Source organism: Amblyomma maculatum, chromosome 3, assembly GCF_055883805.1.
Source record: "Amblyomma maculatum isolate TAMU_Amacu chromosome 3, ASM5588380v1, whole genome shotgun sequence".
Classification (NCBI taxonomy): domain Eukaryota; kingdom Metazoa; phylum Arthropoda; class Arachnida; order Ixodida; family Ixodidae; genus Amblyomma; species Amblyomma maculatum.
This window is the reverse complement of record NC_139346.1, coordinates 207934714-207962078: the sequence shown is the minus strand read 5'-3', so window position 1 is coordinate 207962078 and position 27365 is coordinate 207934714. Positions and strand designations below refer to the sequence as shown.

At 43.8% G+C, this 27365-nt stretch overlaps 2 protein-coding genes across 4 annotated transcripts in view; one reads left to right on the top strand and one right to left on the bottom strand.

The window, feature by feature from the left end:
• Pat1 (Protein interacting with APP tail-1) overlaps positions 1-2682 on the top strand; it is a 29707-nt gene extending 27025 nt beyond the window's left edge. Inside the window, exons 13-14 of the mRNA XM_084599447.1 lie at positions 657-822; positions 1404-2682. Coding sequence (XP_084455573.1) covers positions 657-822; positions 1404-1642 — 405 coding nt within the window. The 3' untranslated portion in view covers positions 1643-2682. The remainder of the gene's footprint in view (positions 1-656; positions 823-1403) is intronic.
• Positions 2683-12051: 9369 nt separating this feature from the next.
• Positions 12052-20006, bottom strand: Pis (phosphatidylinositol synthase). 3 transcript variants are annotated; one of them, XM_084599445.1, is made up of 6 exons: positions 19757-20006; positions 18891-19025; positions 17624-17777; positions 15729-15810; positions 15187-15268; positions 12052-12673 (listed from the first exon to the last, which is right to left on the bottom strand). In XM_084599445.1, the coding sequence occupies exons 1-6, from the start codon at positions 19794-19796 to the stop codon at positions 12525-12527; spliced, it is 642 nt and encodes a 213-aa protein (XP_084455571.1). In that variant the 5' UTR covers positions 19797-20006; the 3' UTR covers positions 12052-12524. The 3 variants fall into 3 exon arrangements, with proteins under 3 accessions (XP_084455571.1, XP_084455572.1, XP_084455570.1); XM_084599446.1 differs by having other exon boundaries at positions 19690-19794; XM_084599444.1 differs by lacking the exon at positions 19757-20006 and adding an exon at positions 19298-19384.
• Between the last annotated feature and the right edge of the window lie 7359 nt (positions 20007-27365).

Genomic DNA, 27365 nt, shown 5'->3' with positions numbered 1-27365 from the left:
GGCTGCACTTTAGTTCAGACAAACCACTCGGGGATTTTGTTTTAGACTATGCTGCTTCTCTCTTAATTTGTGCACGCAGCTGAATGTTTTTGAAACTGCTGGTATAATAGTGCTTGCCTTATTTTTATTTTTTATTTTTTGCCAAGAAATGCTGTCTTTATACATATTTATAACAAATTTTGTATCAAAATCCGGACTTTGGCCCTCGCTCTCTATGTATGGGCACAAACCCGATTCAGGCCCACAACTTTAGAACTGAGTATGGCCTGTAAACGCAACTTCAGGCCCAGCGAAATAACTCAGTTTTGCTCGAGCCCTTGCAGTGCTCTATTCTGAGCTGCTGTCGCATTATTCATTGTCCGGCTCTCACTAATCCGTCTCCAGCCACATGTCTCCTAATCCGACCTCTATCCTGCAACTTGGGCCACAATACTGCTACTATATTATAAATAGTTATAACACTGCTGGTATATTATAAATAGTTATTCTGCCTTAACTAAAGGTGGAAGGAGTGAAATCCTTAGACAAACTATCACGGTGCCCCTAAACTTTGGAGGGCAATGCTGCCGAGTGTTGCCTCGTGTGCTTGCTGTGCTGCAATACTGGCGCCGAGATGGGCAGGTGAGATGGGAAAACTTGCCTACTTCATGGTGCAGGAGGCTGAAGAAATGCACCTAAAAGCCATTGACATCAAGGAGCGGCTACTTGGGCCGGAGGATTACGAAGTGGCTCTGTCAGTGGGTCACCTTGCCTCGCTCTACAACTATGACATGAAGCTCTACGAGCAGGCTGAGCAGCTGTACCTGCGCTCCATAGCCATTGGTGAGCCTGCTGAAGAGCTGCTAAGCCACATCATTCTTCACCTTTGCCATGTGCTTCTTGATAAAACTGCTGAGACTTCCATTGTAGACATACTAATGTGTGCGCTTCATTTTTTGTTTAATAAGCCATAGTGCCAGAGCTTGGCTTCTGTTGATAACAATGCCTGCATTCGATACGTTAGGCAGTTTGTCACCCGTTCAAAGCACTGCGGCATCTCTCATAGCCTGAGTTGCTTTGGGATGCTAGTCTGTAACCCAAAACTAAAGCAGAAAGCTCAAAGGGACATTGCCAAATTGGATTAAACAGGAAGTAAGGTTAGCAATACCTTGACAAAGAAGTTTTTGATGCTGTGTGCTGCGGTGTGTTTTCCATTTTATTGTATGCCCTGTCAAAATTCAGTTGCCGTCATTAAAGGTGAAGGCTTCATTAACGTCTTCAGAAACCCTAAGGGGTCCTCAGAAATTTGTGAATTAGAGATGCAGGTGAAGTTAGGCGACAGTTTGTGCCAAGATGTTGACCGCTGTGAAGGCATCCCTCTTTCTAGGAGACAGAATGTGATCAAATGCTTCTTGTGACTGCAGGAACAAAACTGTTTGGTGAAGCCTACAGTGGGCTGGAGTATGACTACCGAGGCCTGCTGAGGGTATCCATGGAGATGAACAAGACAAACCAAGTGCTTCGCTACACCCGGGTGCTTGAAGAATGGCGGCAGCTGCGCCAGCGCAGCCTTCGCGAGGGGCATGATGCCTCGCCATTCACCTTCTGTGTCTGTAAGGTACCCCCAGAGGACATCTACACGTACGTCACCAGTCTGCGATAGATATGGTCACTCGCCACGCCCAGTTCCTGTGTATGGAAGTCCCTGAAACACCTTCAGGATGTATTGATGGACGAACTCTTGGTGGCAGCCATCCAGGTTTCCTCTGTGTCAATCCCCGCCTCTGGTCATCAGCCTGGCCATGGTGCACTGGTGGTAGGCTAACTTGTGAGGACTCAAGAATCCTGTCTTTTTCTCGCTTTGATGCCATGCCGTGGCTGTGTTTCTGTTTGTTGCTGAAGTGATAGAAGTGGAGGATATTCAGCGAATGAAATCTGTGTGGCTGTTCTGTGTGAAAGCCACTGATCTTCAGGCAGTGAAGGTCAAGTGAAATTGTGGTTCCTGTTCACTCGTCGCTTAATCGAGGACTGTTGGCAAAACAGTCGATTTATCCCAAACGTCCCTGGTAGTGATAGCATTGTTAACATTGTCGCCTTGCACTTCCTAAACCTAGCTTTGCAGTGGCAGGGAAAAGAGCTTAAGGGCGTTCGTTTGCTGTAAACTGAACTGATGTGAGCCTAGCAAGAGACTGCAAAGCCGTGATTAGCACTCGGCTGTCATATCATATGGCCGTTGGCTATGAACTTTTTAAGTGACTAGATGAATTGCGGAGCAATTCCTTTAGCTTCTTTTTCGTTTTAGTACTTGGGTCCAGTCATGTAAGAAATTGATCTCTACACTGTAAACTATCTGTAAAATCTGCAGGAGTGCATGACCCCTGGGAGGAAAATCAGAATCGACATGCAAGAGCCAAGCTATAAGGTGAAAATATGCAGTTACTGATACTGTTTGCAACAATTTTGTCACTTTGAGTGTCTGTACTGTTCAACAGGTGATGTTACAGTGACTGCACAGGTTTTACAGGATTTTGATCAGTGGTTCTTGTTTCGAGCTTACATGTGCATTAATCCAGTGAGCTCATGTCTTCATTAATCCTAGGGCATGAAATGGAAAAAGAAAGCACTTATTTTTCTCTTGAGGCTGCAGGACCAGATTTGTGCATTGCTGTTCTTTCTGCGTCTGCTTTTTTTTTTTTTTTCTTTCTTTCTTTCTTTCTTTCTCTCCAAAAATGAGAATCTATCTAGAATCTTTGATGTACTGCTGGCCTTTGGGGATGGTTTTCGTTTCTGTTTGAAAAGATTATCATTAGGAAACAGTGGTCACAGCATTATGCCTGAATAAATGGCAGGGCTGGTTCTTTTTTCACCCAGCTTGCTTCTTCTCATATGGTGCACCTTTATCTTAAAGGCCCACTGTCCACCCTCCGGTCGAAAATATTTTATTCCCCGGTGACTGTGAGACTTCGCCCCTGGAACGCAAGGCCGCAAAATGTTTTTGAAAAGAGTAACTAATAACGCAGTTACAGCCACCGCAATCACCCGATTCTATCCTGCCTCTCTCCTTCCGTTCCCTCGCAAAGGTTTTTCACTCTCCGGCCCGAGGTCGTCTAGCCTCCGCAATACAAATTCCCCTTCCTCCTCCGCGTTTGGCGGGAGGTGGGGCGTGGCTCTCCGCGAGCGCGAAAAAAAAAAAAAAAAAAAAACGGTCGAGGGAGCGCGCGCCGCTAGATTCAGTCTGGCCGTGGCGAGGGAAAAGCGCGCTGCGAGCGGTAGACACCCATCCTTCTCCCGTCAGTCAGCTAGACGGACCAATGGACGTCGTTCCCGATACGTACGTCATTATCGTGGCCCGTCGGGCCAGCGCAGGGAGCGGTGAAGCTGGCTTCTCAAAGGAGAGCATGAGGGAGCTTTGAATTGTATTTTCGATGCTTTGCGGCGCGCGTGTCGCTGTAGAATTTTGCACAGACTATCTCCGGTACCTGATCGAAACACTGGGCTCCTTTTCTTAAAAGGGCCTTCCCTGGACAGTGGCTCTTTAACTAGCACGGTGCGAATGCGTACAGTGAGGAAAATGTTAATGCACATGTACGTCTCTAAGCTCAGGAGATGTATGCCAGATATGCAATTAATGCACTTGTGTGCATTTAGAGACTGCACTTAAACATGGTGATGGTATACTCTGCCTTCAGTCACTTGAAGAATGACATTTCTCTTTGAACTGCACATTACTAGAACTTCATCAGCGAAGCGAAGGGACAGTCTTGTTTGTACACTGAGCCAACTTTCCTTGAACTGAGGTGCATAAACTCTGCAGGGGCAACATTTGCAAAGTACGTAATTTGCCAATCTCGACACAGTAAAGCAAAAATTTCTAAAAATTTTCTAACTATGTTGTGCTGGCTTTCACGAACCTCGGTGACATGGGTGTAAAATGAATGCGGATGTTCTGGGCTTGGTGGCATATGTTTGCATTCATGATATCACAGACAAACATTGCGGTAGGATGTAAAGGTAAAATGACTGTGTGACTAAGCAGCTTACTGAAAAGCTTAGAAGCAAGAAAGGCACACTCCTTGAACGTGTGAATTGGCAGTTACACATTGTGAGCTGTGATCCTCAACAGTAGTTCATGGCATAATTAGCTGCCTGAGCTGTATCTGTTAGCTCTTTTGGTCTCTTCCATTTTGTTGCTCTTGTGACTGCCGTTACATTGTGGAATGTACTATATTGGAGACAAAGGTCTTTAGGATGGACACCTGTGGACTGTAGATTTTGGCCTATATTCACTGTGCGAGCGAACAGTTGCCTGACTTCCTTAGCACACTTAAGAGAACTTAAGCCCAACTTTAAAATCCACAAGTACGGTTTGAAATTACGAAACCTATAAGAAAGCTACGCGCTTTGGTCGCTGCTTGCTTTTCCTGTGGTCTTTTGTCCCCGAGATAGTGCATGCATATTGTACAGTGTAAATCTGATTTTCCTGTGGCGTACTGAAGTGAACGCGTCTCCATTCTCCCTTGCATATATTGGCGTTTATGGTTAGTAGAACTTTCCCTTGCTTCCTAGGCAAAGTTGACATGTTGAGCATACCATACATCTTGGGTAAGCCAATGGCTTCAGCTGGTGCAGAAATGGCTGTGTGAAGTAGAGTTTGTAACTCCTTTCTACTCATGTATATAACCTCTTGTCATGGACTTTAAAAATTTGGCCTTGTGAAAAAGTTGAATGTGTCTCAGGAACACTTAGATGGCAGTAAGCGGTAGTCTTGTATTTTACCAGGAGGTGCGTGTGCACGCTGTGTGATTTATATTGTGTGGCAGTAGAGCTTCTCGAAATGGCTGCTGAATGAAAGGGTTCTATGTACCATGTGTGAACGTGTGTGAATGCATTGTCTTTGTGCAAGGGAAGGTAGGATGGCATGATGGTACAGGATTAAGGGCTTGAAATTTGCTGGGTGCAGAAAGCATTTCAATTGTGTCTCCTTCACATGTGAGCCAAACCTGCTGGTAGTGGTAATAGCAATGTTGTTAGGACATCTTAGTTTGCCGTTGCCTTGATTTGTACCATGTCTCTAGCAGTGCACAGGAGAACGGACTGAAAATGTTTTCTGAAATCTTCATGTTGATTGGAAAACGTGAGAAGCTAAAGGAAAAGAAAATGACCCAACTTGCTTTTCCCATTGTGATCCCAAACCCTGCTTTATGTGGTGCTGCATTCATTAGCCTTCTACAGCTAACCTTTCACATTAATATTGAAAAGAAACCTTTTGTAAATACTCAACATTACAGTTCGTGAAATAACTGGTTCAGTACCATCGTCATGCTAGCACTTCTATTTCTTAATGTCAAGCGGCTGACTGGCTCTTTCCTTATTGGTGATGCTTCGGTTCAATCATTTTCTTGTTTAACATTTGCATCTGCGTCACTGTTCTGCTGTGTGCTTGTGTGGCTTACCTGTGTGGTGGCAGGCTGGTGAAATAGAGGATTGTGTTAAACTGCTGCAAGATCCATGAAGAATCATGGTTGAGTGAATGCATTTAATAAGGTGATTGTTAATGCGTAGCAATTTGGCCACGTAACACCGAGATGAAGGTGGGCGCTGTTTTTGTTATGTCCAAGTTTTGTGCTTTCTCCTAATTCCATGAATGTGCCTTTTCTTTTTTTTTTGGCTAGGTATCTTTGCAATTGCATGTAATATATAAATATGTAATAAAGCTTAGCTAGGAAGTGAAGTCATGGCTCAGTGTTGTGCAGAACTGCATGTACACCCGTGTGCAAAATTGGAGAGACCACTCACTTTTACAAAACTATACGCCAGCTTTTTTTCTGACAGTGAAGCAAATGTTTCTGAGACATGTATGGGATACTACCCGTCTAAATATACTTGCCATCTTGCCCAAGCAATTTTGTCTGGCACATCTTCTTATACAGAAAAACAGTAGTAGTTGCAGTTTGCATGGTCTCTTCACTTTACGCATGGGTGTACATCGAGGTCACAGCATTCTGTTGCTGGGTGCTGAGGAGAAGTTGAAGCTGGCTTGAAGCCACGCAGCCATGTATGCGTGCTTGGCTTAGTTGTTTACGTGCCTTTGATTACAAATGCAGAGCAGCAGAGGAAGCCTAAGTTCTTTCTGGATGAAGTTCATGCACACGCTTTCCCATTAAAAGATCTGGCATGAAATTTATATGCTGGCTTATAGTGTCTGCATGAAACTAGATGAAATTTCATTTAGGATAACCCTCTACTACTCAGCGGTCCTGATTCGTGAGAAAAAGAAGGTTGGAAAGAAGTTCAGAGCTGTAAAATACTATGGCTGCGTTTTGACAAAATAAAAAAATAAAGCACCTTGCAGGATTTGATCCACAGACCTATCTAACCTGGCACAAGTATGCTAATTACTAAGCCATACCAAGCACTTAAATTGCTTACATGAACTTTGCTTGTGTTAAGTGAATGCTCTTTTTCAGTGCCATTTTTTCAAACCGTAGTCCTAGCTAACCGATTGCCCTGTGAGTATACTGATCCTTTTGGCTGTTAGGCGGTGTCACCGATGTCTTGCATCTTTGATAAGCATCAGATTTTGCAGAAGCATCTGAGAATTTGCTTTCTCGATGCTTGCTGTTCTCTCATCTCGGAATCCACATAATTCCTGCTAAACACAGAGAGAGCTATTTGGTGCATCAATTTGCAGCATAATGCACAAATTAGCTTGGCATCCGCCCTGCGGCCAGCAACACAAATCATTCTCTTTCGAGCTAGCAGGTTTAAACATTCACACAAGGAAGTGTTGACAAACAGCAGCTCAGTTGGCTTACATTAAGAACTACAAATCAAAGGAAGCAGAAGAAACTTTTATGTCACACTGCATGGTTCAGCCCTTGCTATTTCAAAACATCTATATGTAGCAGTCGCTTCTGTCATCAGTCGTGATGGTGGCGTGGAGATGTCTGCTGTCACACCAGTAGCTTTGCTTGGTGAAAACGCCAGTGAGCTGTAAACACTAAACTAGAGCAGCTGCCTTAGCCCTCGAACATCACACGCTCTATGAGGCTGAGATCGCTGAAGCGCAGGCCAGAGTTTTTAGCGAGAACTTCATTGTTGGGATTGGGGATAGGATCCATAGCAAGGCAAGTGCAAATGAATCAACGGCTCTAAGATGCCTGTAACACCTGGCCAGCAGCCACTTCATGGCATGGTTTACGAAGTTTTTTTGCAAATGGCATTGTAGGCGACTCCAGCGATTAAATCTCTCTCCAACAATGCGTCTTTTCCTGCTGGACAAGTGGCAACAAAACCATTAAATGTCGAACTATCATATTTCGCTCACAGTGAAAATTTAACGAGCTGTTTTCGATCTCCCTGCAATTTAAAAAAAGAAATGATAGGTAATGCTCTGCAAGACAATGTTTGAGCTTGAGTGACCTGGGCAAGATTTTGGTGTGGCCTTGTTAGGGCACACTGAAGGATTGCCTAGTTTTGATAGTACTGTGTCTCCACTTCGTCAGGTACTTTGCACTGTTGTAACACACTTGTTGCCTTTCTGTCCTTGATTAACACAGCATGCACAAACTAGGTTCACCTGTATCCTTGAAGTAGCACAGCATTGCCATGGTTGAGGATTCATGCTCGCTTCCCACAAGAAATTTCTGGGTTGAAATCTGCTTCAGTAGAGACTTTTTCTTGAATTTGTTTTTGGTTCTTTAATGCAGGGCGACTGAAAGCACATCACTGAAATCGCTCACCATGGCCAGTTATGCTAGTGCATTAAAATGTGCTAGCAGGGCTGGGCCTCGTCAATCAACCCCATTCATTTACTTACCGTATATTGCCATGTATAAGCCCACTCCGAATATATAAGCTGACCTCCCAATTCGCAATTATCGCTGGCCAAGAAAAAAAAACCACTCCAAAGTGATCGACAAAATAAATTTTCACCCTTACCGACCAATATAAGTTTATGCATACCCCTGCAAAGCTTTGTTTCACAGTTCCCTGCAGAATGGTATCGCTGTGCAGTTCAATAAACGTGTAACACAATGCAAAGCCAGCAGACAGACATTGAGGAAGTTAAAGGCGATAATGTGTCGCTTCATATGTGCTTCAGCTAGCAGCAAACCGAACAGCTAATGGTTCTTTAGTTTTGAAATCTAGCGCGATGCACTGTTCAAAGTTACTGGAAGTAGAACCTCGTTGATACATTCCCGGTTCATAAGATTTCCCGTTTCATACGCTCAAGATCGCGGGCAGTAAAACATCTCTCATAGAGTTATGCTATTTTCCTCCCTGTTAATACGTTCTTGGATAACATGATTTCCCGGTTACTACGCTCAAAATTTTGATAAACTGATACGTTTTGCGATTAGTCGGGCATATGCTAACGAGCGCTCGCGACGTGAAAAACTGATCAGCGGCGATCACCTGCTACAGTTGCTTTCCTGCAGTGCAGCGGGCGAAGCATTGAAGAAAGCCAACGAGCTCGTTCCGGCGGAAACACAACTTCACGGGGAGAAACGCGGTGGCTTCTTTGTGGTGCCTTAGGGGCATAGAGATGAGCCATTTGATAACTACAACTACAGTGAAGCTCAAATATTCGAAATGGCGCCATGACAACCCCTCCGGCGGCTGGCGGCTGCCTGCTCTTCTCTTGCGCGCAAACTCCGTAACTTGCAACTAAATACTTGTTAATTCTGAAATATGGATAAGCATTTTTTTTTTCAATGTTTATTACCTCGGGGCATAAAGGATGTTATGATGGATGAAGGGCATGGCCAAATAAATAAAAGGTCAGCTGATTTCTGTCGGCGTGGTCCCAGCCAACGCCCATGAAAGAGTATGACGTCGGATGGGCGCTACGAGAAAAATCCAAATAAAATACCAATCATTATTCGAACAAAACTTTTTCTTTTTTTTTCGACAGGATCGTCCATCCTTTCACCCATAAGTTAACGAAAGCACGCAGTCAGTCGCGATCATGACGTCGGCTTATAGCACTATTAGCTTCAAAAGGCGTTTGCACTATCACGTGTTCCAATGATTGTGTGGCAGTGAACGGCGCCCGCCCCAAACGTGACAAGCGAAAGCGAGGCCTGCACAACCGGACGAGCTCTGGCAGCTTTCGTCGAGTTCCGTAATTTGTGCTGTACAGCATAATTTTATGATCACACACAGTGCATATAGTGTGAAACATGATGTGCTGGAATGCGTCTTCTTCCATCACTGATGTGCTGTTTCTATGACTCCTGTTTAACGCTTCACTCTACGCATGGATATGTCATTTGTTGCCACAGCCTGAACATGGCTAGATGATTTACAGCTGTGTCCGACTAAGGATGCTGAAAGGACACACTTGAAATCCTCTCTGCCTGCAGCTTTCACAATGCATCCCCAAACACGTGCACTATCCTCCTCACTGTGGGCACTGCCAGCATCATCCATAGGATGCGACACAAAAAAGGTGGTCACATGACAGCCACATGTGGTTTCTCAGAAGACAAGGCAGAGGTAACTGCACTCCAAGACAAAAATTGGAATGTCGAGTAGAGTGGAGTTCACTGTTGCTTCGTTACCCACCAGGTGCTAGGGCCATAAATTAATCAGTCCAGCAGTTTTAAATGAAAAAAGGGAATGAGAGAGGGGTGGAAGCTTTGCGGTATAAACATAAGCCTTTGCCTTGAAGCGCTGTCCCTTTTGAAACAGCATCTCTTATTTCACACAATAAATTTTTCTTCCAAGTACGGCTGATTTTGGCCAAGCTAAGCCTATAGAAGGAAAGAATATAAACTTCCCACTGTACTGCAGAATGAAATTTAATATCTGTTGCATATGCCATGCACATGTATGAACGTTTGCATCGTGCGAGAGAGTTGTTGCAACCTCTCTCTGGGCTGTTGGCAACTGTTTCTGCTGGTTCTTGTACCATGCTAGCTAAAGGTGCACATGAGAGTCCATGATCAATTTCAGAGGGTTTAATTTCCACAAAGTGACTGCACCTGTGAGTTGCAAGCAATGTAGACAGATACAGACAAGTGCAAGTAAAGATAGCCCCACCAACTCTTTAGTGTAAGCATTAAAGGCACCACGCATTTCTTATAAGTTTATATTGAGCTGCCTTGAAGCATATTTTTTAGCATGCTGTTAAAACATTGAGTTGTTTTTCCAGCACTCTTTAGAACTCCTTTTTTTTTCAAGTGAGAGTATGAACTGAAAATTACTAGTATTCTATGCTTTATACTTGTTGACAAAGCTTTTCTTGGGTAACTTGAGTAACCACACACTGAAGTGCCTGCTATGAGGCTGTGCTGTTTGAATTTTATTTCACAGTGAAAGCTGATGCAGAACAACAATTACAGCCATCACAGTAACAGTCTGAGGAGTGTTCCTAGGCTCCTCTGCATACTACAGAAAAATTGTCGACACAGTGAAATATGCGGGCAGGTGCAGCTTCTGAAGCCTTAAAAGGTGCAACAATTTCACAGCTTTAGTTCTTTTTCTTCATTGCTCCTATATACTAGCATACCACTTTTGGCACCTTGTACCACATCATAAGCATTTTGCTTGTTGTACACTCTTTTTGCCATTAAGCTTCAGATATAAAAAGTAATTCTACCTCGATGACTGCAACCTATGCTCTGTACATAAACCAGCCATGAAGCATTGACTGCGTAAAAAGCCTTTGTACCTGCTATTTCCTCAACTACAGCAAGCAAGAATTAATTTTTGGAAATATAATTCATATTAAAAAGAATTGCTGATGCTTCATAGGGTGTGCTATCTAGGGTAACCACCAAAGGCTCGCAGAGCAATGGGATGGTTGTGCTATAAACCACTTAGAGGTTACATTAATAACTATGAAATGGGAAGTTACACAACTTTAATGTTATGAATCGAAATAAACATCCATTGATAGTCTCACTACAGCACTGCACTCCACAATTATGAATGCTTACGTGATGCATACAACTAGTGCTAAATGTGGCTGCAGGTTAAGACAATAAATATACAGTAGTACCACTGCCATTACAGTCCGCAAAACATAGCAAATAGCATTCTTGGTCAATAAGGACCAAGAAAGAAACAAATGTGACATTGATAAAAAGGAAGCTTACACAAAATCTAAAGAAACTCTGCAACAAAAGTACATTTTTAAATAAGGTCACATGTTCCATTTGCCAAGTTTGTGAAAGAACTAGTAGTAGTTCTGGTGCCAAACCAGCGGCAATATTTCATGAAACCAAGAAGAAAGCCAGAAAGCCAGAAAGCAACAAAAACCACATACACAGGATATGAGCACACACTATATATATTACCTAATACAGCTGTTCATTTCCTGAGTAAGCCCTCTGGTTTTAGGAAACCTGTAGCGCTGTTATATCTGGCTCACAATCACTTACAATGAAAGAACTTCAAGCAAAAGTAGCAGCTTGCATGTGCAACTTTAAAGTTGACTTTGCAAAAGCACTTATTGTGCCGAACAAGAATTTGGATTGCATTGTGAACGTATGTATGCAAACGCTTGACAATATTTATCAATATATGCAGACTTTTCACAGTTTTGTACGTTCCTTACTCTTGTGGCTCTCAAGAGAGCAAGGAAATACAACATTAAAGGCAAGAGGGTACAGACAGACTAGAATGCACACAAGGCCACTAGCACTGACATACTAAACTACAATGTCTCTTAAATAAAATGCCCACGATACTAAGTAAACAGTACTGCTGGAAAATGCTAAATAGCAATAAAGCTCAAAGCACAATCTTAAGAGCAGGGCTCTGTGGAATGGAAAGCTGAGAGAAAATAGTCCATTTAATAAGCACATCTTCTTGACTGTGTCCTCATAATACTCTGTGCAGGTCAAGCACTGTTAATAAGCATTACTGTGACTCTGCACACAAAGAAGGAATGCATGATAATTGCACAACAAAAATAAGGTGAACACGGAAAACAGACGTACATGTCCATTTAAAGTGGTTGTAACCTATTCACAACCTGGCTAGTGAGGTGTTTAAATTTTTATTCAACCATCTAAATAATGAGACTTTCGTTCGGGGGTGGGACAGCCAAGATAGGTATGTCTCACGATTCTAACAGAGTAAAAATAAAATTACCATAGCTGAGTGTCACAATCATAACTCAGTTATGCTACTTTTGCTGCCTGATGTGGTTCTTTACAAATATTTTTGCCATTTCTTTGTAATGCAGCATTTACATCACATGCTTCTCGCTGTTCACTTGCATGTGATTAAGGTAACAATAAAGAGAACCTAACAAATCGGAAAACAGCACAACAGAATCTTCACACTCCTACTACAACTTTTGAGGCACTGGCAAAAGTCAACACTGAAAAACAAATGCACTTAACAAACAAAATGTCAGGTTCGTCTTGTGCGACCTGAGGATTGAGTAACAAGTTCCTTGTCGGAACCAAAATGTGGCAAGGCCGGGCAAACCGTGGATGATGTGTGCATTTCTTCTTGGCAGCATGGCTTCCAGGTGTGACTATTTCCTAGCTGCGGTGGCACCAACATATAGGTCGGATAATGGCAGCTTACTCGGCGCGTTTACTTCTCTCTCTGACATCAATGGCACCGAGGTTCACAGCAGCAATCTGCATCTGCAGCAGGCTGACCAGTGTCTTGGCGATGGCTATGGGAGCGCTGATCAGGGTCATCAGTCTGAAGAGGCCTAATCCAAGCACTAGAAGACACAGTATGGCGAAGGTCAGGATGCTGCCACAGAACATCAGCACACAAGAGTCCCCACTGAGATGAGCTTGAGCACGTGGCCAGAGGCAGCATTGCAGTTGCATGCAGAGGACATACATGGATATGCAAAATGCAAGCTTCCCATGCTATGCTTCCCAATGGGAGTGCTAGCAAAAGAGACCGAAATCTGAAACTATCTCAGATCACTGTTTAGAAGTTTGTGCAGACCAACATTACATTAACAAACATTGGAGCCCTCGGGGCTATGGCCTGAACCTCTGCTAGAGTGCATAGTTCACTTATTTTGCTGGTTAAGGACCACTCCACGTACAGCCTTCTAGGCAGCCTATATCAAACAACTGTCAAACAACTGTATTTCGTATATTGTGATTTAAAACTGCAGTGGTCCAGTGCCAGTTTGAAATTACGTGAATTCCCTACAAGCTTCTTTTCTGTGTGCGCGTGCGTGCTGTTGCGCGCGCGCGCATGTGTGTGTAAAGGGGGAGGAGGCATTTCTCGAGGGCATGACTAAGGCTAGAATCACAACTTCCTGTGATTACTCACAATAAGCTTTAATGAATAGCTTGTTCATTCATTCACTCATGCTTGTTCAGTCATTTCCTTTTGCAGTGCGCACGCTTAGTCTCACTGATTCCTTTCAGTAAACTCATTAAATAACTCTTCACATCTGACATTGTTTTAGACAACACAGCAACAAAACGTTTTTTTTTACATTGCTATATACGAGAGTGCGAGAGTGCTGATCTGGAGCTATGTTCCACGCCATACCTCAAAAGTAAGACACTAAGAAAAGAGCTTCTGATTAGGCGACGACGGAGGCCATTTATTCGTAATCTGTGTTCAGTAGCCACACTTCATGCACTGCATGACCAGGCTGTAAAGGAGGCAACCTACGCAGCACAGCAGTAAACGTGACACGCATTGTATTACTTTCTAAGGTTAGATGCTCCTATGCACTGAAAACTCGACTAATTTGTTTGCATGACAGGAACTATGCCCTGAAAGAACACACTACAAAACACAGGCCAGGGAGTAAAGCAAGAAACAGTGCTTGTGAGCAAGACGACAGTGCTGTCACCTTGTTTCACAGCATTAACAAGTGAATTTCGCATAACACAAATGCATTCTCCAAGGTAATGATTGGCTTCGAAGCCAAAGCTGTCATAATGTAGTTATAATTTTACTGTAGCCATGTAGAGTGCAACGGCCGCATGCAAAAGCTACGCGTGTGCCGCGGCGCGGGTAGCAGACGACGCACCCAGCAAGGAGCAAGAGTTAACTGCAGCGCCGCTAGTTCTCGCGACAGCCATCGGGGACACACTCCTCCGCTGGGCATTACGGGGAGCTGTGAAACTGAGTTTGTTCTAGTAACGTTGATGTCAACACTATGTAGGTGGCTCTGAGAAGTTTCTGCTCCTTCGGTTCCACTCTTAACAAATAAGTACTGTGCATCTTTTGCATCAGCCGTCAAATAAAGAGCAAAATGCGTGAGCAAGATTAGAATTGTAAATGCCCCACATATTGAAAATTGAGCTTCTTTTGCATGCCACATTCAAACATTCTTACATTTAATTACAGCACTGGAAATAACACTGAAGTACAGAATACAGAAAAGAAACATATTGCCACACCGCGATGGTGCAGTGGTTAAGATGGCAGACTACTGTACTGGAGTATGCAGGTTTAAACCCGACTGGCGACAGCTGCATTTTGATGCAGGTGAAACAGAGAAGCATCCGTGTGCTTCGCGATGTGAGTGCGTGTTAAAGGTCCCCAGGTGGTCGAAATTACTTCGTAGCTCTCCACTATCGTACCTCTTTCTGACTTCCCATTTCCACTCCCACCTTCCTCCCTTTCCTTACGACGCAGTTCAGGTGTCCATAATTGAGTGTGACAGTACTGTGCCTTTCCTTTCCTGTAAACCAAACAAATTCACCTTACTTTCTGCATCAGACTCATTCGTGTAATGCTTTCGTAAAGACTGCACAAAAATTCCTAAACATTCGAAACCAGTTCACCATGGCTAATTTGGCCAAAACAGCTATTCTTCACTTGTGCGATACAAAAGGAGTAGAGGCACCAAATTTTAGTAATGTGTTCAGTCTTTGGGATGATGCACAGCGTGTTAGAAAATGCAGATAGCCATGTTGATTGTTGGAAAAAAAAAATTTATGGGTTGGTTCATTAGTTTATTTATCACATAATTTTTTTTCTCTCACGCTGTTTCAAATTTTTTTCCATGATTCACACGACCTCAACTTGTCTGCGACGTCATATCCATTGTTCAGCAATTGATACCGAAACGGCCCAAGAAATTTCTATAATAAATCGTTTCGTTGAAGCTGGTCAATTCCACAATGTCAATTATGTTCACTATTTTTTTACACACTATTCTAAAGAGAAAATAAGCATCAATAAATTTGATGTGTCAGCACCTTTAAGGTGAGAGAGATGCTGACAGGTAAGCCAGAAATGCATGCTCACCTATGGGACCTTCAGTGAAGTGCAGCAGGTAGAGGCCCCCATAGAATGCTTCATTTCCCACACACATTGTGAACAAGATAGGCTACAACAAAAAGATATAGATATATATTACTACATCTGGACATTCATAGAAAACAATTTAGTTAAAACAAAGGAAAAAAAATATATACTCAGGCAACCAACAAAAGTAATGTATACTAAATAACCTCTGGACTGCATTGTAAAAAATTCACCTGTGGAAAAGACTGCTAACCATGTAATGAACAGCATGATATTGAGAAGAGGATTAGACATGAGCCAAAATAATATGCACTGTTGCAGTTTAATATAACTGACCTGGCCATGTGATCCACACGGTACAGTCCTTCTCGTAAGTGGGTGTGCTTTGCAGCAAGAAGCCAGCGACAGCACGATAACCAAGCACTACTAAAGATGATAAAAAGGCCCCACTTTGTTCTTCAGTGTCTTGGCCTTAAAATTCGGTCTTGCATGCAATTTCTAGTTGCAAACAGTACACAATGAGAGTGTGACAAGCAACACACCTTGTTGGTGTAGTACAGTTTCATAATGGGATTGTCAGCGGAGTCCAAGTTCTTGTGATTGTCCTTTCCAGACAGGAGGGATCTAAATAAAAGCACATATTAAACACAAAGCCTCTCTATGCAATATTTGCTTCTTTGATTACGACCCCCACTTTTACCAAAAATGTTGGCAACACTGGTTAAAAAACTAATGCTGCAACCCAACAGGCTAATGCAAAAGTGAAAATGGCTCTCCTCTGAAGCAGCCGTGGTAAGAACACATCGGTCTTTGTGTTGCAAAGAGCTTGGCACTATTCAACTATACAATCAAGCCAGACATTCATTACAAGACCCATATCCATGACTCTAAAATGGAAGCAGGCTGGCTGTGGCATAAATGTATGACATCCTTTTTCCTTGACATTTAGGTCCACATGGAGACCTTTAGCCAACCGAGATTTTCAATGAAACACTGAATAGCTGTAAAGACAAACTTTGTGAATGTGTTGAATCAAGACTTTTGCCTGGGCTAGTTGGTACATGGCTAAGTGGCAAAAGAACGGCGTGATAAAACAAGGACAAAGCGCCCATCCTGTGCTTTCGTGTATTCCTTTGTCCTCATTTTATTGTGCTGTTCTTTCGCAACTTTGTGAATGTGTTGAATCAAGACTTTTGCCTGGGCTAGTTGGTACATGACTAAGTGGCAAAAGAACAGCATGATAAAACAAGGACAAAGCGCCCATCCTGTGCTTTCGTGTATTCCTTTGTCCTCGTTTTATTGCGCTGTTCTTTTGCCTGCAGATCTTCAGTAATAATTTGCTTGTGCAGGAGGGAACTAAAAACCACAGGGCAATCTGCAGCACTGCATGACACAGCATGCTTGAAAAAACTAACTTCTGGGTAATCATATGGGGTAACCAAGTAGTCCAAGTTACATTTCTACTTGGCACTTTCTTGGTATGAAATAATAGAGCACAGATTACGACTTATGAAAAGTCACATTTAGCATGATCCTATTGCAGTCAAGCATAGTTACGTCAAAAATAAAACAAGTAAAAACAATGTTTGGACGATGCTAAGTCCATTCCTGAAAAGTGCAGTCTGACAGCATCAGAGTTCCTTCCCACGTAGCGGTGATGCTAACCTATGGCATTAATAGATGATACTAGTTGCTGTCCCTGGTAAACTATGTTTTGCAGTAATGAGATTTGGCATGTGAGCTGGTCACACACGGTCTCTGTTTATTGCATGAATGACCATTCCTTAGTGGTACAGAGGTAGCATGCCTGACCCATGACTTGAAGGACGACAGTTTGATTCCATGCTTGACATTTTTTAAAAAATCTTTTCAAAGAATTGCTTTTTTCTCTTCATATATATTTTGTAGCATTGTTTGGCTAACATTACAACCCCGCAGGTGACATCACACAATTGCAGAATCTGTAGACGCTGCCTCGACCTATGTACGGTGTCGCATTCTATGTAGTGACGTCACGACCTGGTCTACCAATGAGGATTACACGACAGTGATGGGTGCTAGGCTTTTGTCCTGATGAGGCTTTTAATATTCTCGCACTGCTAAATAGTTTGACAGAAATAATTTTATTCACATGACTTCAGAGGTTTATGCAGCACCTGTCATGTATGCTAGAAACCAAAAATTACTCCTCAATATTTCTGCAGAACATTTGAGTGCAAGAGACACAGCAGCTGAATAGGATGAATTAGCTCAGAAACTTTAAACATGCTTACTTTGCCCAAGCAAAAGAAAGTACTTTTCATGGTAAAAATACATGGCACGCTGAAGAAAGGTAAGGGATGCACACACAGCAGCACCTGTATTGTTTGAGGAGCGTAAAAGCTGCAGTGCAGGCTTTGAAGAGAGAGACTGGTTTCCTTAGAAGAGGAGCACTTACGTGTGCAGGTGCAACCAGTGGCTGGCAATGTCAATGGCCATGCTCAGCTGAAACCAGAAGGTGTAGCCAGGGTAGAACTGTGCCAGCACTACCAGCAGGCACATGGTGCCACACCGGTCCGTGAGCTGGTCAAGCATGGCGCCAAACTTGGTGCCTGTGCACAGAGGATGCACGAAAGCACTTCTTGCATGCGCCACTATCACATACCGTGGGGAATAACCTCAGCCTTAAGCTCCCTCCATGAGAAAAAAAAAAAAAGTTCCATTTTCAAGAACATATTTAATTTGGAAGCTTAGCAACACATGCATTAAATCTGGTCATCTGTGTTGCCATCATGACAACCTTAGCCTATTTTTGCTTAAGAAAAATAAAGTGTGGAGTTTGGAAACTTGTAACAAAGCATGGAGATTTTGCTAGTCAGAAAGCGCATGTAGTGCTACACTGCTTACTAAGAATTACCAAAAAAATTTGGGACCGTTTAAGCATGACCTTTAGGGTACAATTATGTGTAGGATCACCCAACACAGATGCAAAGCCTCACTTTAACCAATCTCGTATGAAGGATGCGGGACTCAAGTTTTCATTATGTATGAAATGTGGCCAAATTTGGTACAAAAGTTATGTAAAATGTTACACTGATTTCGGAATTCAATTTTTATATTAAGCTGTATGGTGCAGTTATTGAGTAATTTACTATTAACATCCTCGCAAAGTCGTCCCATGGGAGTTAATAATGAACAGCACTCCAAACCCTCACCTAGGATGTCAGCATGTTTGAAAAGGTCTGTTAGCCTTTTCTGAAAACACAGTAATTTCAATGACAGCTGTTTTTACAAAAATCCATGTCGGAAACTAACACAAATATATATAGAGAAATCAAGATCTTTATTGCACTCTTCAATATCTTAGGATTCATACACAACAAATCATTCTAATGCCAGAGCCCACTAGTCAAAAGCAGTTGGTTTACATCTGCATCTGTTAAGATAACCTATATATGGTCTTGAAAATCCTTAAGCACATTAGGCTGCATCTAAATAATCTGCTAGGGCAGCCAATTCACGTTAATATGTCAACCTTTAAACAAGAGCCAATAAATTCATTATGTATTTGGCAGTGTATGTTGGGGCAGCAAATGTTTGAAGTAACTTCAGTATGAAAGCACAATTGAACAAGCAGACGGTGCTGACGACCAGCAAGTGTGCTGTGTAGCGGTTTCAATATAAATATTTAGTACATGATGAGATCTCCACATGCACTTTCTTACTTTGGTTGAACATCCTTGCAGCATGACCATCAATGCAGTCAAGAAATGCACTGACTCCATAGCAGATGGATGCAGCAAGGCAGTGTGTGGGCATGAAGTAAAATGACAGGAGTGCCAGTATGATGCGGCCATACCCTGTAAGGTAAAAAAGTTACGACATGCACACCCAGCTACATATTCACATAACGGCTGCATAGTTTGCAGTAACTCCTTAGAGGGAGCACTGCAAAAGTTTCTGCATTTCAGTCTTCCTTGTTTTTCCAAAGCCGCATGAATCAACAAATAACTGTAGGAACAGCATGCCTTTCACAAGAGTAATACCGGCAATAATAACAGCAACAACCGCAGTCACCAAGTATATAACACCAGCGATAGAGATGTAGAAAAGCGAGTGAAGGAAAACGTACCATACACGGAATAAATGTGGTCAAGCAAAAAGCACAAGGCGCAGCCCAGTGACATAACAAGATTACAGCTATATGGCTAGCTCTGCGTTATCGCACTGCAAAAAAAAAAAAAAAAAAAAAAAAAAAAAACGAATTATCCTATTAACAATGCCACGATCCTAAATCCTAACACGAGTTCTAAAAGGCGGAAAATGTCTCCCTTCATTTTTCTGGCGCCTTTCATATTTCTGACCCATGCCCGCACAAAGCAAGTGAAACTGCAAGGCGTAGATCCCACATCACATTATATCCAAGCCTTTTTATCTGTTTGGTCTGACCTGCTCATAGCAGATTAGTGCCTTGGAATTTAAGCCACAGATCGCAGAGAACGCGCCACTTCAAAACTCACACACTTGAACAGTAAGCTCGAACAGGCAACTCCTTAATAGAAAACGTCAATTTTCCGAGATCTTCACGTACCGATGATATTTGGAACGAAGAGGAAAACGTTCTCAGTCATGTTTGAAACGTTGCTGGAGCACAATAAACGCAAGGAAGTGACACTTCACCGAGCTCTTCGTTGGCGCGACAAGAATGCGAAGTGCGAAACGAAAGTGCAGCGGCGAGCAGTGCTGTGGTGTAAACCGCAACCTGCAAACCACGGTGCTGCAAACACCTGCAAGAGCAAGCACAAGCCACAGGCAGCCACAAGCTCGATGTATTTACACTGGCAGTGGAACACCGTGGGAACACACATACGCTCAAAACACTGCGGCTGATAACCTCCCTAGCGCCCCTGGATGCTGAGGGGCCAGTCATTCATGACGTTGTTATTCATGACGTTAGATGACGCTACGTCTACATGTCCTAGTGGCGCGAATTATAAAGGGACATTGTTTTTTGATCCGCCCTGTCACTACGCCTCGCAACCAAGCAAGTGACGCTCGTATGGATGCACAAGAATTTTCGGCCGGGACTACTCTACACTAAAACCTCACCTTCACATTCAAAGAAAGGTATGAAATGAAGGCGCTAATTAGACAGTCCTACACTGCGCCCAACCTTCCTCGTCATTATCACGCGGCAGTGACAGGGCCGTAGGCGCAATCGAGGAGGCCCGAATTTCACTGCAATAAAACTCATTATTGGCTGACTTGCGTCCGCTAAAGAACTAAGCAATGGACCTTTTTCATGGTGGCACTCTGCGCATGCGCGCGCAGTGCACTGCGGGAAGTTCGCGACCGCCATGTTTTTTGGTGGTTCGTCGGCCAATGCCGCGGTTGGAGCAGTGCATGGTAGTGCGGCCGGTTGTTTCGCTCGTCACTTTGCTGCTGCGCTGTTATCGTCATCTCTGCGCTCTGCATGCCTGCTGAAATCACCGGCGAGATGCCTCAGTGATGCGCCACCGTGGGGTACTTCAATTCTAGCAAAAAGCCAGGAAATGTGAGATTTTTTATATTCCCCGCGGCATCACTGCACGCAGCTAAAAGGGCAAAGTGGTTGCAGGCAATGTGCCTTGTGAATGCTGATGGAACTTCGTGGCAGCCAACTCGCGTGTCTGCAGCGACCACTTTGTGACAGGTAAGAGTTCCTTTTGTGTTTTTTTGCACTTCTGAGAAATTGTAGTGCGAAACAGAATGAGACACCTCTGTTGTCCGTTTGCTGATGTGTAGCAGAAGTTGCTGCATGAAGAAATAAGCGGAAACTGCTCAGGCCTGTCTCCTAGCACCATGGGGATGAGAAACATGCCGGGCTAGTAGGTTCAACAGACGCAAATAACAACGCGAACGAGCCACGAAGGACGAAGCAGCACACAAACGCTGCGTTTGTGTGCGTGTTTGCCTCTTCGCCGTCCGTGTCTCCGAGGTTCGTGCTGCTCTTTCTTTGCATCTATATTATCACCACCGCATGCGAATAGAAGGGAGTCTAAAAGAGTGGAGTGAAAGGTAATCCGTGGAAGGAATGTGCGCCCGTGGGATTGTGCGCGCGCCGCGGCCACCGTGTTCGCAGTGGATTGTGCCCATTTCAGGACATCGCAGTATAGACTGTATGTTAGCGGACGGCTTCCTCAGCGAAACGCTCGTGCATGCGTTCGCTAGCCAGTCGACAAGCGCCTCGAGCTCCGTGCCTCGACAGCGCGCTATAAAGTTGCGAGATTGTGCGCCTCATTAACAGCTGTGCCGGAGCCTTATCAAACGACGAGCACACTCTACTAGGTACCCCGATCTGGCTATCTAATACATTTGCTTCTCGTTATTTACTCCTAAAACTGCAGTGGTCAGAGCAGCATCAGTGCACAGTTCCTAAAATGGTCAGGTTGACGTGCATTTCTCGTACACATATATGTGCTTTCTTTTTTTTTGCAGGGGTGCCTTCTCATTTCGTGGACCATCCGGATTACGTGCCATCGATCTTCAAACACAAGAACGCTAGCGGCGTCGGGACTCTCGCCCGCTTCGAAAGGTCGAAGAAAAAAACAGTAGCTGCGAGTTGTGCTGATGAATGCAACATTTAATGCGGCGAATGTTATTTCTCCTCTTCAAATGCCTATCTTTTCCGCAGCTGCCGGTTTGACGTTCCGAACTGCACATCAATCGCGCTCTCGCTGATCGGCGGCACAGAAGTCTGGTTGCTGGTCCACTGCTTGCTCTCGCCCAAAAATTGCGCAAAATTCGGCTGACAACAGGGTAGATTTGCAGAAGTTGATGGATATCTGAGGTACAGAGGGAGATAAGTTAGGTCTGCAGTTTAGCAATTAAAAATCGGCAGTCATGATTTTTAATGATAATGAGGCCGGCGAACGTAGAATACAGGAGGACATGCTGGAAGTAGTGGACAAGTACAAGTATCTTGGGGTGTGGATAAATACTGGAGCTGAATACCTAACGGAGCATGAAAAATATGTGGCAGCTAAGGGAAGTAGAAACGCAGCCGTCATGAAAAACAGGGCGCTGTGGAATTACAATAGGTATGAAGTGGTGCGAGGGATTTGGAAAGGGTGATGGTTCCTAGTCTGACTTTTGCCAATGCAGTCCTGTGTATGAGATCAAAGGTCCGAGCACGGCTGGAAATTAAGCAGCGCGGGGTGGGTAGGCTTGCTTTGGGAGCTCATGGGAATACGCCAAACCAGGGTGTGCAGGGTGACCTGGGATGGTCTTCTTTTGAGAGCAGGCAAGCTGGCAGCAAGATAGCGTTTGAGCAACGATTGAGAAAAATGGGAAAAAAGTGGTGGGTTAGGAAAGTCTTCAGCTACCTCTACATGAGGAATGTTGACACAAGATGGAGAAGGCGGACAAGAAAATTGGCAAGCAAATATTTGGACAGCAGTAGGGGGACCAGCCAGGAATTATCAATTAAGAAAAAGGTTAAGGAAACAGAGGGGTCTGTGGAACACAGGGATGGAGACTAAATCAGCATTAGAAATGTACCGAACTTTCAAGCAGGAAATAGCCAAAGAAAACATTTACGATAATTCTAGGGGCAACCCATTGTTGTTCGAGGCTAGGACACGAGTATTGCGGACTAAGACGTACCGAGTCAAGTACCAAGAGATAGACACGCTGTGCAGGGTGTGTGGGGAGGATGAGGAAACACCTGAACACTTAATAATTTCCTGTAAAGGGCTCCGCCCTATAGTTCAAGGCAATTGGCCAGATTTAGCCAAAGCATTGGGGTTTAAGGATAATGAAGGGAAAATAGATTTTAAAAGGGTAGAAATAACCAAACGAAGATTAGCTGATTGGTGGCTGAAAGGAAGGCAAGAATAGGTCCACACTATATATTACTACTCACGGCTAGACGGCCTGTGGCGCCGCCGCCCGATTCAAAGGGTTCAGCCTTATCCATCCATCCAAAGTGATGATAACAAAAAGAGTGCTCGGCGAACGTCGAACTACGAATGCCCGTTGCATTCGGCAGGGCTAAATTTAAAGTTGGTGCAGAAACATCTAGATAAACCAGCGAGCTATGGATATTGACAAGTCCGGATACGGACAGTCTGCGATCATTCCAGACTAATCTCTGTGCATCTCGCGTTACAACTAAAGTGATAAAGGCACGTTTCGCGATACCGAGCATGAACAAAGAGCACGAACTTGGACTGTGCACCACAATCAAAGGAACAATGCCGCATGTCCGCGGTTATTGAAAAAAGCAAAAAAAAAAAAAAAAATAGTTCGTGGCAATATGTCAAATAAAACTGCTACAATCAACTTTGCTACAACTAGGGGTTCATAACACCTTAGCGGAAATGACGGAGGCACACCTCCCCGCATCATTTGAAAGACTATGAGGCACTGCACAGGTCGTTTCATCATGGGAAAAAAAAAAAAAAAAGAAAAGCAGGCATACAATATCTGTACACCCACCTTGCAGATTCCAAGACGTGCACGAACATTTAATAGTCCCTCCTCTGCACACACACAAAAAAAAAACAACATAAACAACGTTTATCCAGATTATGGTAAGGGAAGAAGAATGACCAGAGCACAAATAACTTCATGACAGATTTTATTTTTTTATTTATTTCAGATACCTCAGTTCACAAAAACGGTGCTTCGCAATGGGATTCATTCATTCGTAAATCTTTATTCTCAAGGGTGACCTGAAGAGGTGAATTGGGTGGCTTTGATCACGCCGAGGGTGCCAAACTTTGAAATGAAGTGCTTGCTAAGCTCTATGGCTTGTTCCAGTGCCTCCTTGAGTTATCCGTGCCTGCAGCGTTGGGGGTTTTGCCGCCCGCCTTACCCTCTTTTTTTCCATTTCCCAATGGATGGATGGAATATAGGAGCGTCTCCTTTGAAACAGTGTCGTTTCCCCCCCTATATCTCGAATGTTGTTTTAGATCGGTTAACTATACCATCATTCCATTGATTGAATTTTTATTTCTACGTTACTAACATTATGTAACTTTTCTGCTTTTAAGCCGCCAATCTTCCAATCGCTTTTCGCTAGCTTCCACCGCAGATTCATTCACTCGGCCTCTGGTATCTCTAAACCCCAGGGCATGGCCTCAGGAAGAGTGACTGCGCTTGCATCGACATCCGGATGGATACTATCACATTCGAGTATAGGATGTTCAATTGTTTATATGGATTTACCACATACTGCACACGTGTCATATTCTTGCTTAAAGTTCTTTTTGTAGCTGCGTGTTCTAAGGCACCCTGCTTCTAGAAGTAGGGCACTGCCTCTTGAGTTACCAAAGAAAGCTTCCTTCCTGATCTGCCTTTTCAACTTTTGTTATCCAAATTTATCCAATTTTTACCTTTTGTTTTTCACCTGTTGTTTAACGTTCTTTATTTCTCCGTCCTTGTGACCAGCATACTTACTGGCTAGTTTCTTTTCCTCGATTGTGAGTCGACGCTTTTACGTGTAAGTACCTATTTAAGTACTTTAGCTTCCCACCTGTTACTGTCCAATTTCCTCAGGCAAACACGGGGCTGTTCATACGTTGCTCTTACGTGCGTGGAAGATGTCGGTAGATCCCTGAGTAACAGCGCAACCTGCGCTTCATGTCAGGTAAACGAGCAATGGTTTTGTATGCACATCGATGTAAACAAACGTACCGGAGCGCAATCGTCGCATCGGCGCAACTTTTGCACTCACGCAGTAAACGCCAAGCTGTATAATATTATCTTCAAGCACTCATTTAGCCAGTACGCAAGATATTTCAGAAATAGGCAGCAGAAGAAACTAAGCAGCAGATATCGAAATCAACAACCGCGAATGCGAAGCAGACGCGATACCTCGCCGCCATAGTCGCGCAGCCCGGTTGTGGGCGGAGACAAGCGATGGCGACTTGCTATTGGTCGGCGCTTGCTGTGTTTGCGTTTCGAAGGCATTCCAAAATCTCGGAATGTCTTCGCGTAGCTCATTCGACTCGAATGACATTTCAGTCGAATGCCTTCGAAACACGCCGTGTAGAAGCGCACGTTCGGCATTCGAGTCGAATTACATTCGGTTCGAAGGCATTCGAAACGCCTGTGTAGCAGTGGTATAAGTAAATAAGGAGGAGCGCGCAGCGTGTCATGGAGGCTCCATGCTGCTGCAGAATGATCACGTTCTAAGCGTGATCATTTACGAACAGGATGCGTCTTTTTGCCTCGGAACTGCTTTTAAAAAATCATTTTCTTATTCCGCGAAAATCTCGTATTTGAAGGCGACTGTAAATAAAACGTTTTTTTTTTTTTTTCACCCGCAAATAAAGAAAACATTATTGCAGCACGTCATTGTGTATATGAAATTCTCCTAGTACTGATATAAAGAAGCAACATGATATATTGCTTCGTTAGTGAAAACAGGGGCAGGAAGTTTAAGCATTCATGGCTTGAACCTGGCTATACGAGCGAAAGCTCTGTTGGTCTGTTGGAAGGATTTTGCATAGTTTAGCAAAGTTTTACACCGTTTGATGGTGTGAATTAGGGGGACGTGTAAGGTTTAACATCGCCTTTTTATACCCTGATTTCTTTATATATTTTTGGTTTAAGTTTTTTTGGGGAAACGAAAGTGCAGTATTTGTCTTCACTCTTGGTCATTCGGACCGAGGCGAAATCCTGTTTCACCCCAAGTAGTAGAGCTTACGCTCTAAATATTGCAGAGCTAAGAACGCCGATTTACGGTACTATGCAGCAAAAGCTTATTTTCATTAGCGGAATGGGATTAGTTGTGGAGAGGTCTACAGCAGCCTTGTTTTGGCATTTCACAAGCGCCGTACTACTAGATGATGCGCTTCTGCTTTTGAGAGGCCAGTCTCCAAGCTCGCGTGCTCGTGCATTGCTGAGCCTCTTTTTGTGGCCATTGGTTTTTATATTGAATCTTCGGGAGCCGTGCTATGGCTTCAGCCGCGTATTGTTACGAAGTTAAGAAAGCAAATTAGAGACTATGAAAAGGTGGAAAGCAGCTGGAGAGGATCAGGTAACTATAGATAAACTGGCCACCCTGTAACGCAGTGCCTGGTATCATCGACGGTACCGGAACCATGCAAGAACGCAAACATTATTTTAATTCATAAGAAAGGGGATGCTAATGATTTGAAATATTGCAGGCCAATCAGCTTACTATCAGTTACATATAAGGTGTTTATAAGGCAATCACCAACAGAATCAGGACAATCTTAGGCTTCAATTGCTTCAATCAAGCAAGAGATCAAGAAGGTTTTCGGAAAGGGTACTCTACTATCGATCATATCCATACCATCAACCAGGAGATAGAAAAATGCTCGGAATATAGACCAACACCGTGTTTACAAACAAAGAGGGCGCTCGCGGCGTCGCAGCCGACTCGGGGTGAAAAATAGGGTTTAGGGTTAGCGCCCATAAGAATACATGGAACCGAAATATTTCCAAGCAGTTTTTTTAATTTCACGAGACACCTATGATGTCCTTATTCGGTGCAGAGTAACCGTGAATATCCTAGAACAGATCGTAAAAGTATGAAATCTCACGACCGAGGCGAAGTATTTTTAAAACACCGCGAAACGTATGGGGGTGCGAGTTGGGAGGGCGACCCATAAAAACACAAGTAAACGCAACTTACCGCAACGTTTTTCTCGTTTCGCAGAGCACCAGAAGTGATGGCCGGTCGTTAAACATTGGCCAGCGCTTTGAAGAAGTATGCAGCGTCATTGCGGAGGCGGTCTACTTTTAAAACTCCCCGAATAATCTATGTTGTGAATCCAGACACCCACAAAATGCTCAATCCAGACACCCACAAAATGCTCATGTAGCGAATCACGTAGTTTTGTTTACAGTCTGATATGCTGCCGCATGGAGTAAATTAGCTTGACAATACTGTCCCTCAAGTGATACATCCTAGACAGAATTACATTTACAAGGCAGTTGTCAAACGCCGTACGACAATACGGACCGAACGAAAGTCGCGCATTGCAGCAGACGACAGCGCAGCTGGCGATACCCACCGCGGCCGCCTCCAGCTCCGGAGCGTCTGCTAGCGACAGCGCCGGTGGTGCATTGCCGTCTGCAACTGTGCGCGGTTTTTTTATCGTGCTGTGATCGAACGGTCCCGCAAGTCGTCAGACTTTCAGTACTTGCAAGGGAATGTAGTGTGCCATGCAACATGGTGTCGGGGC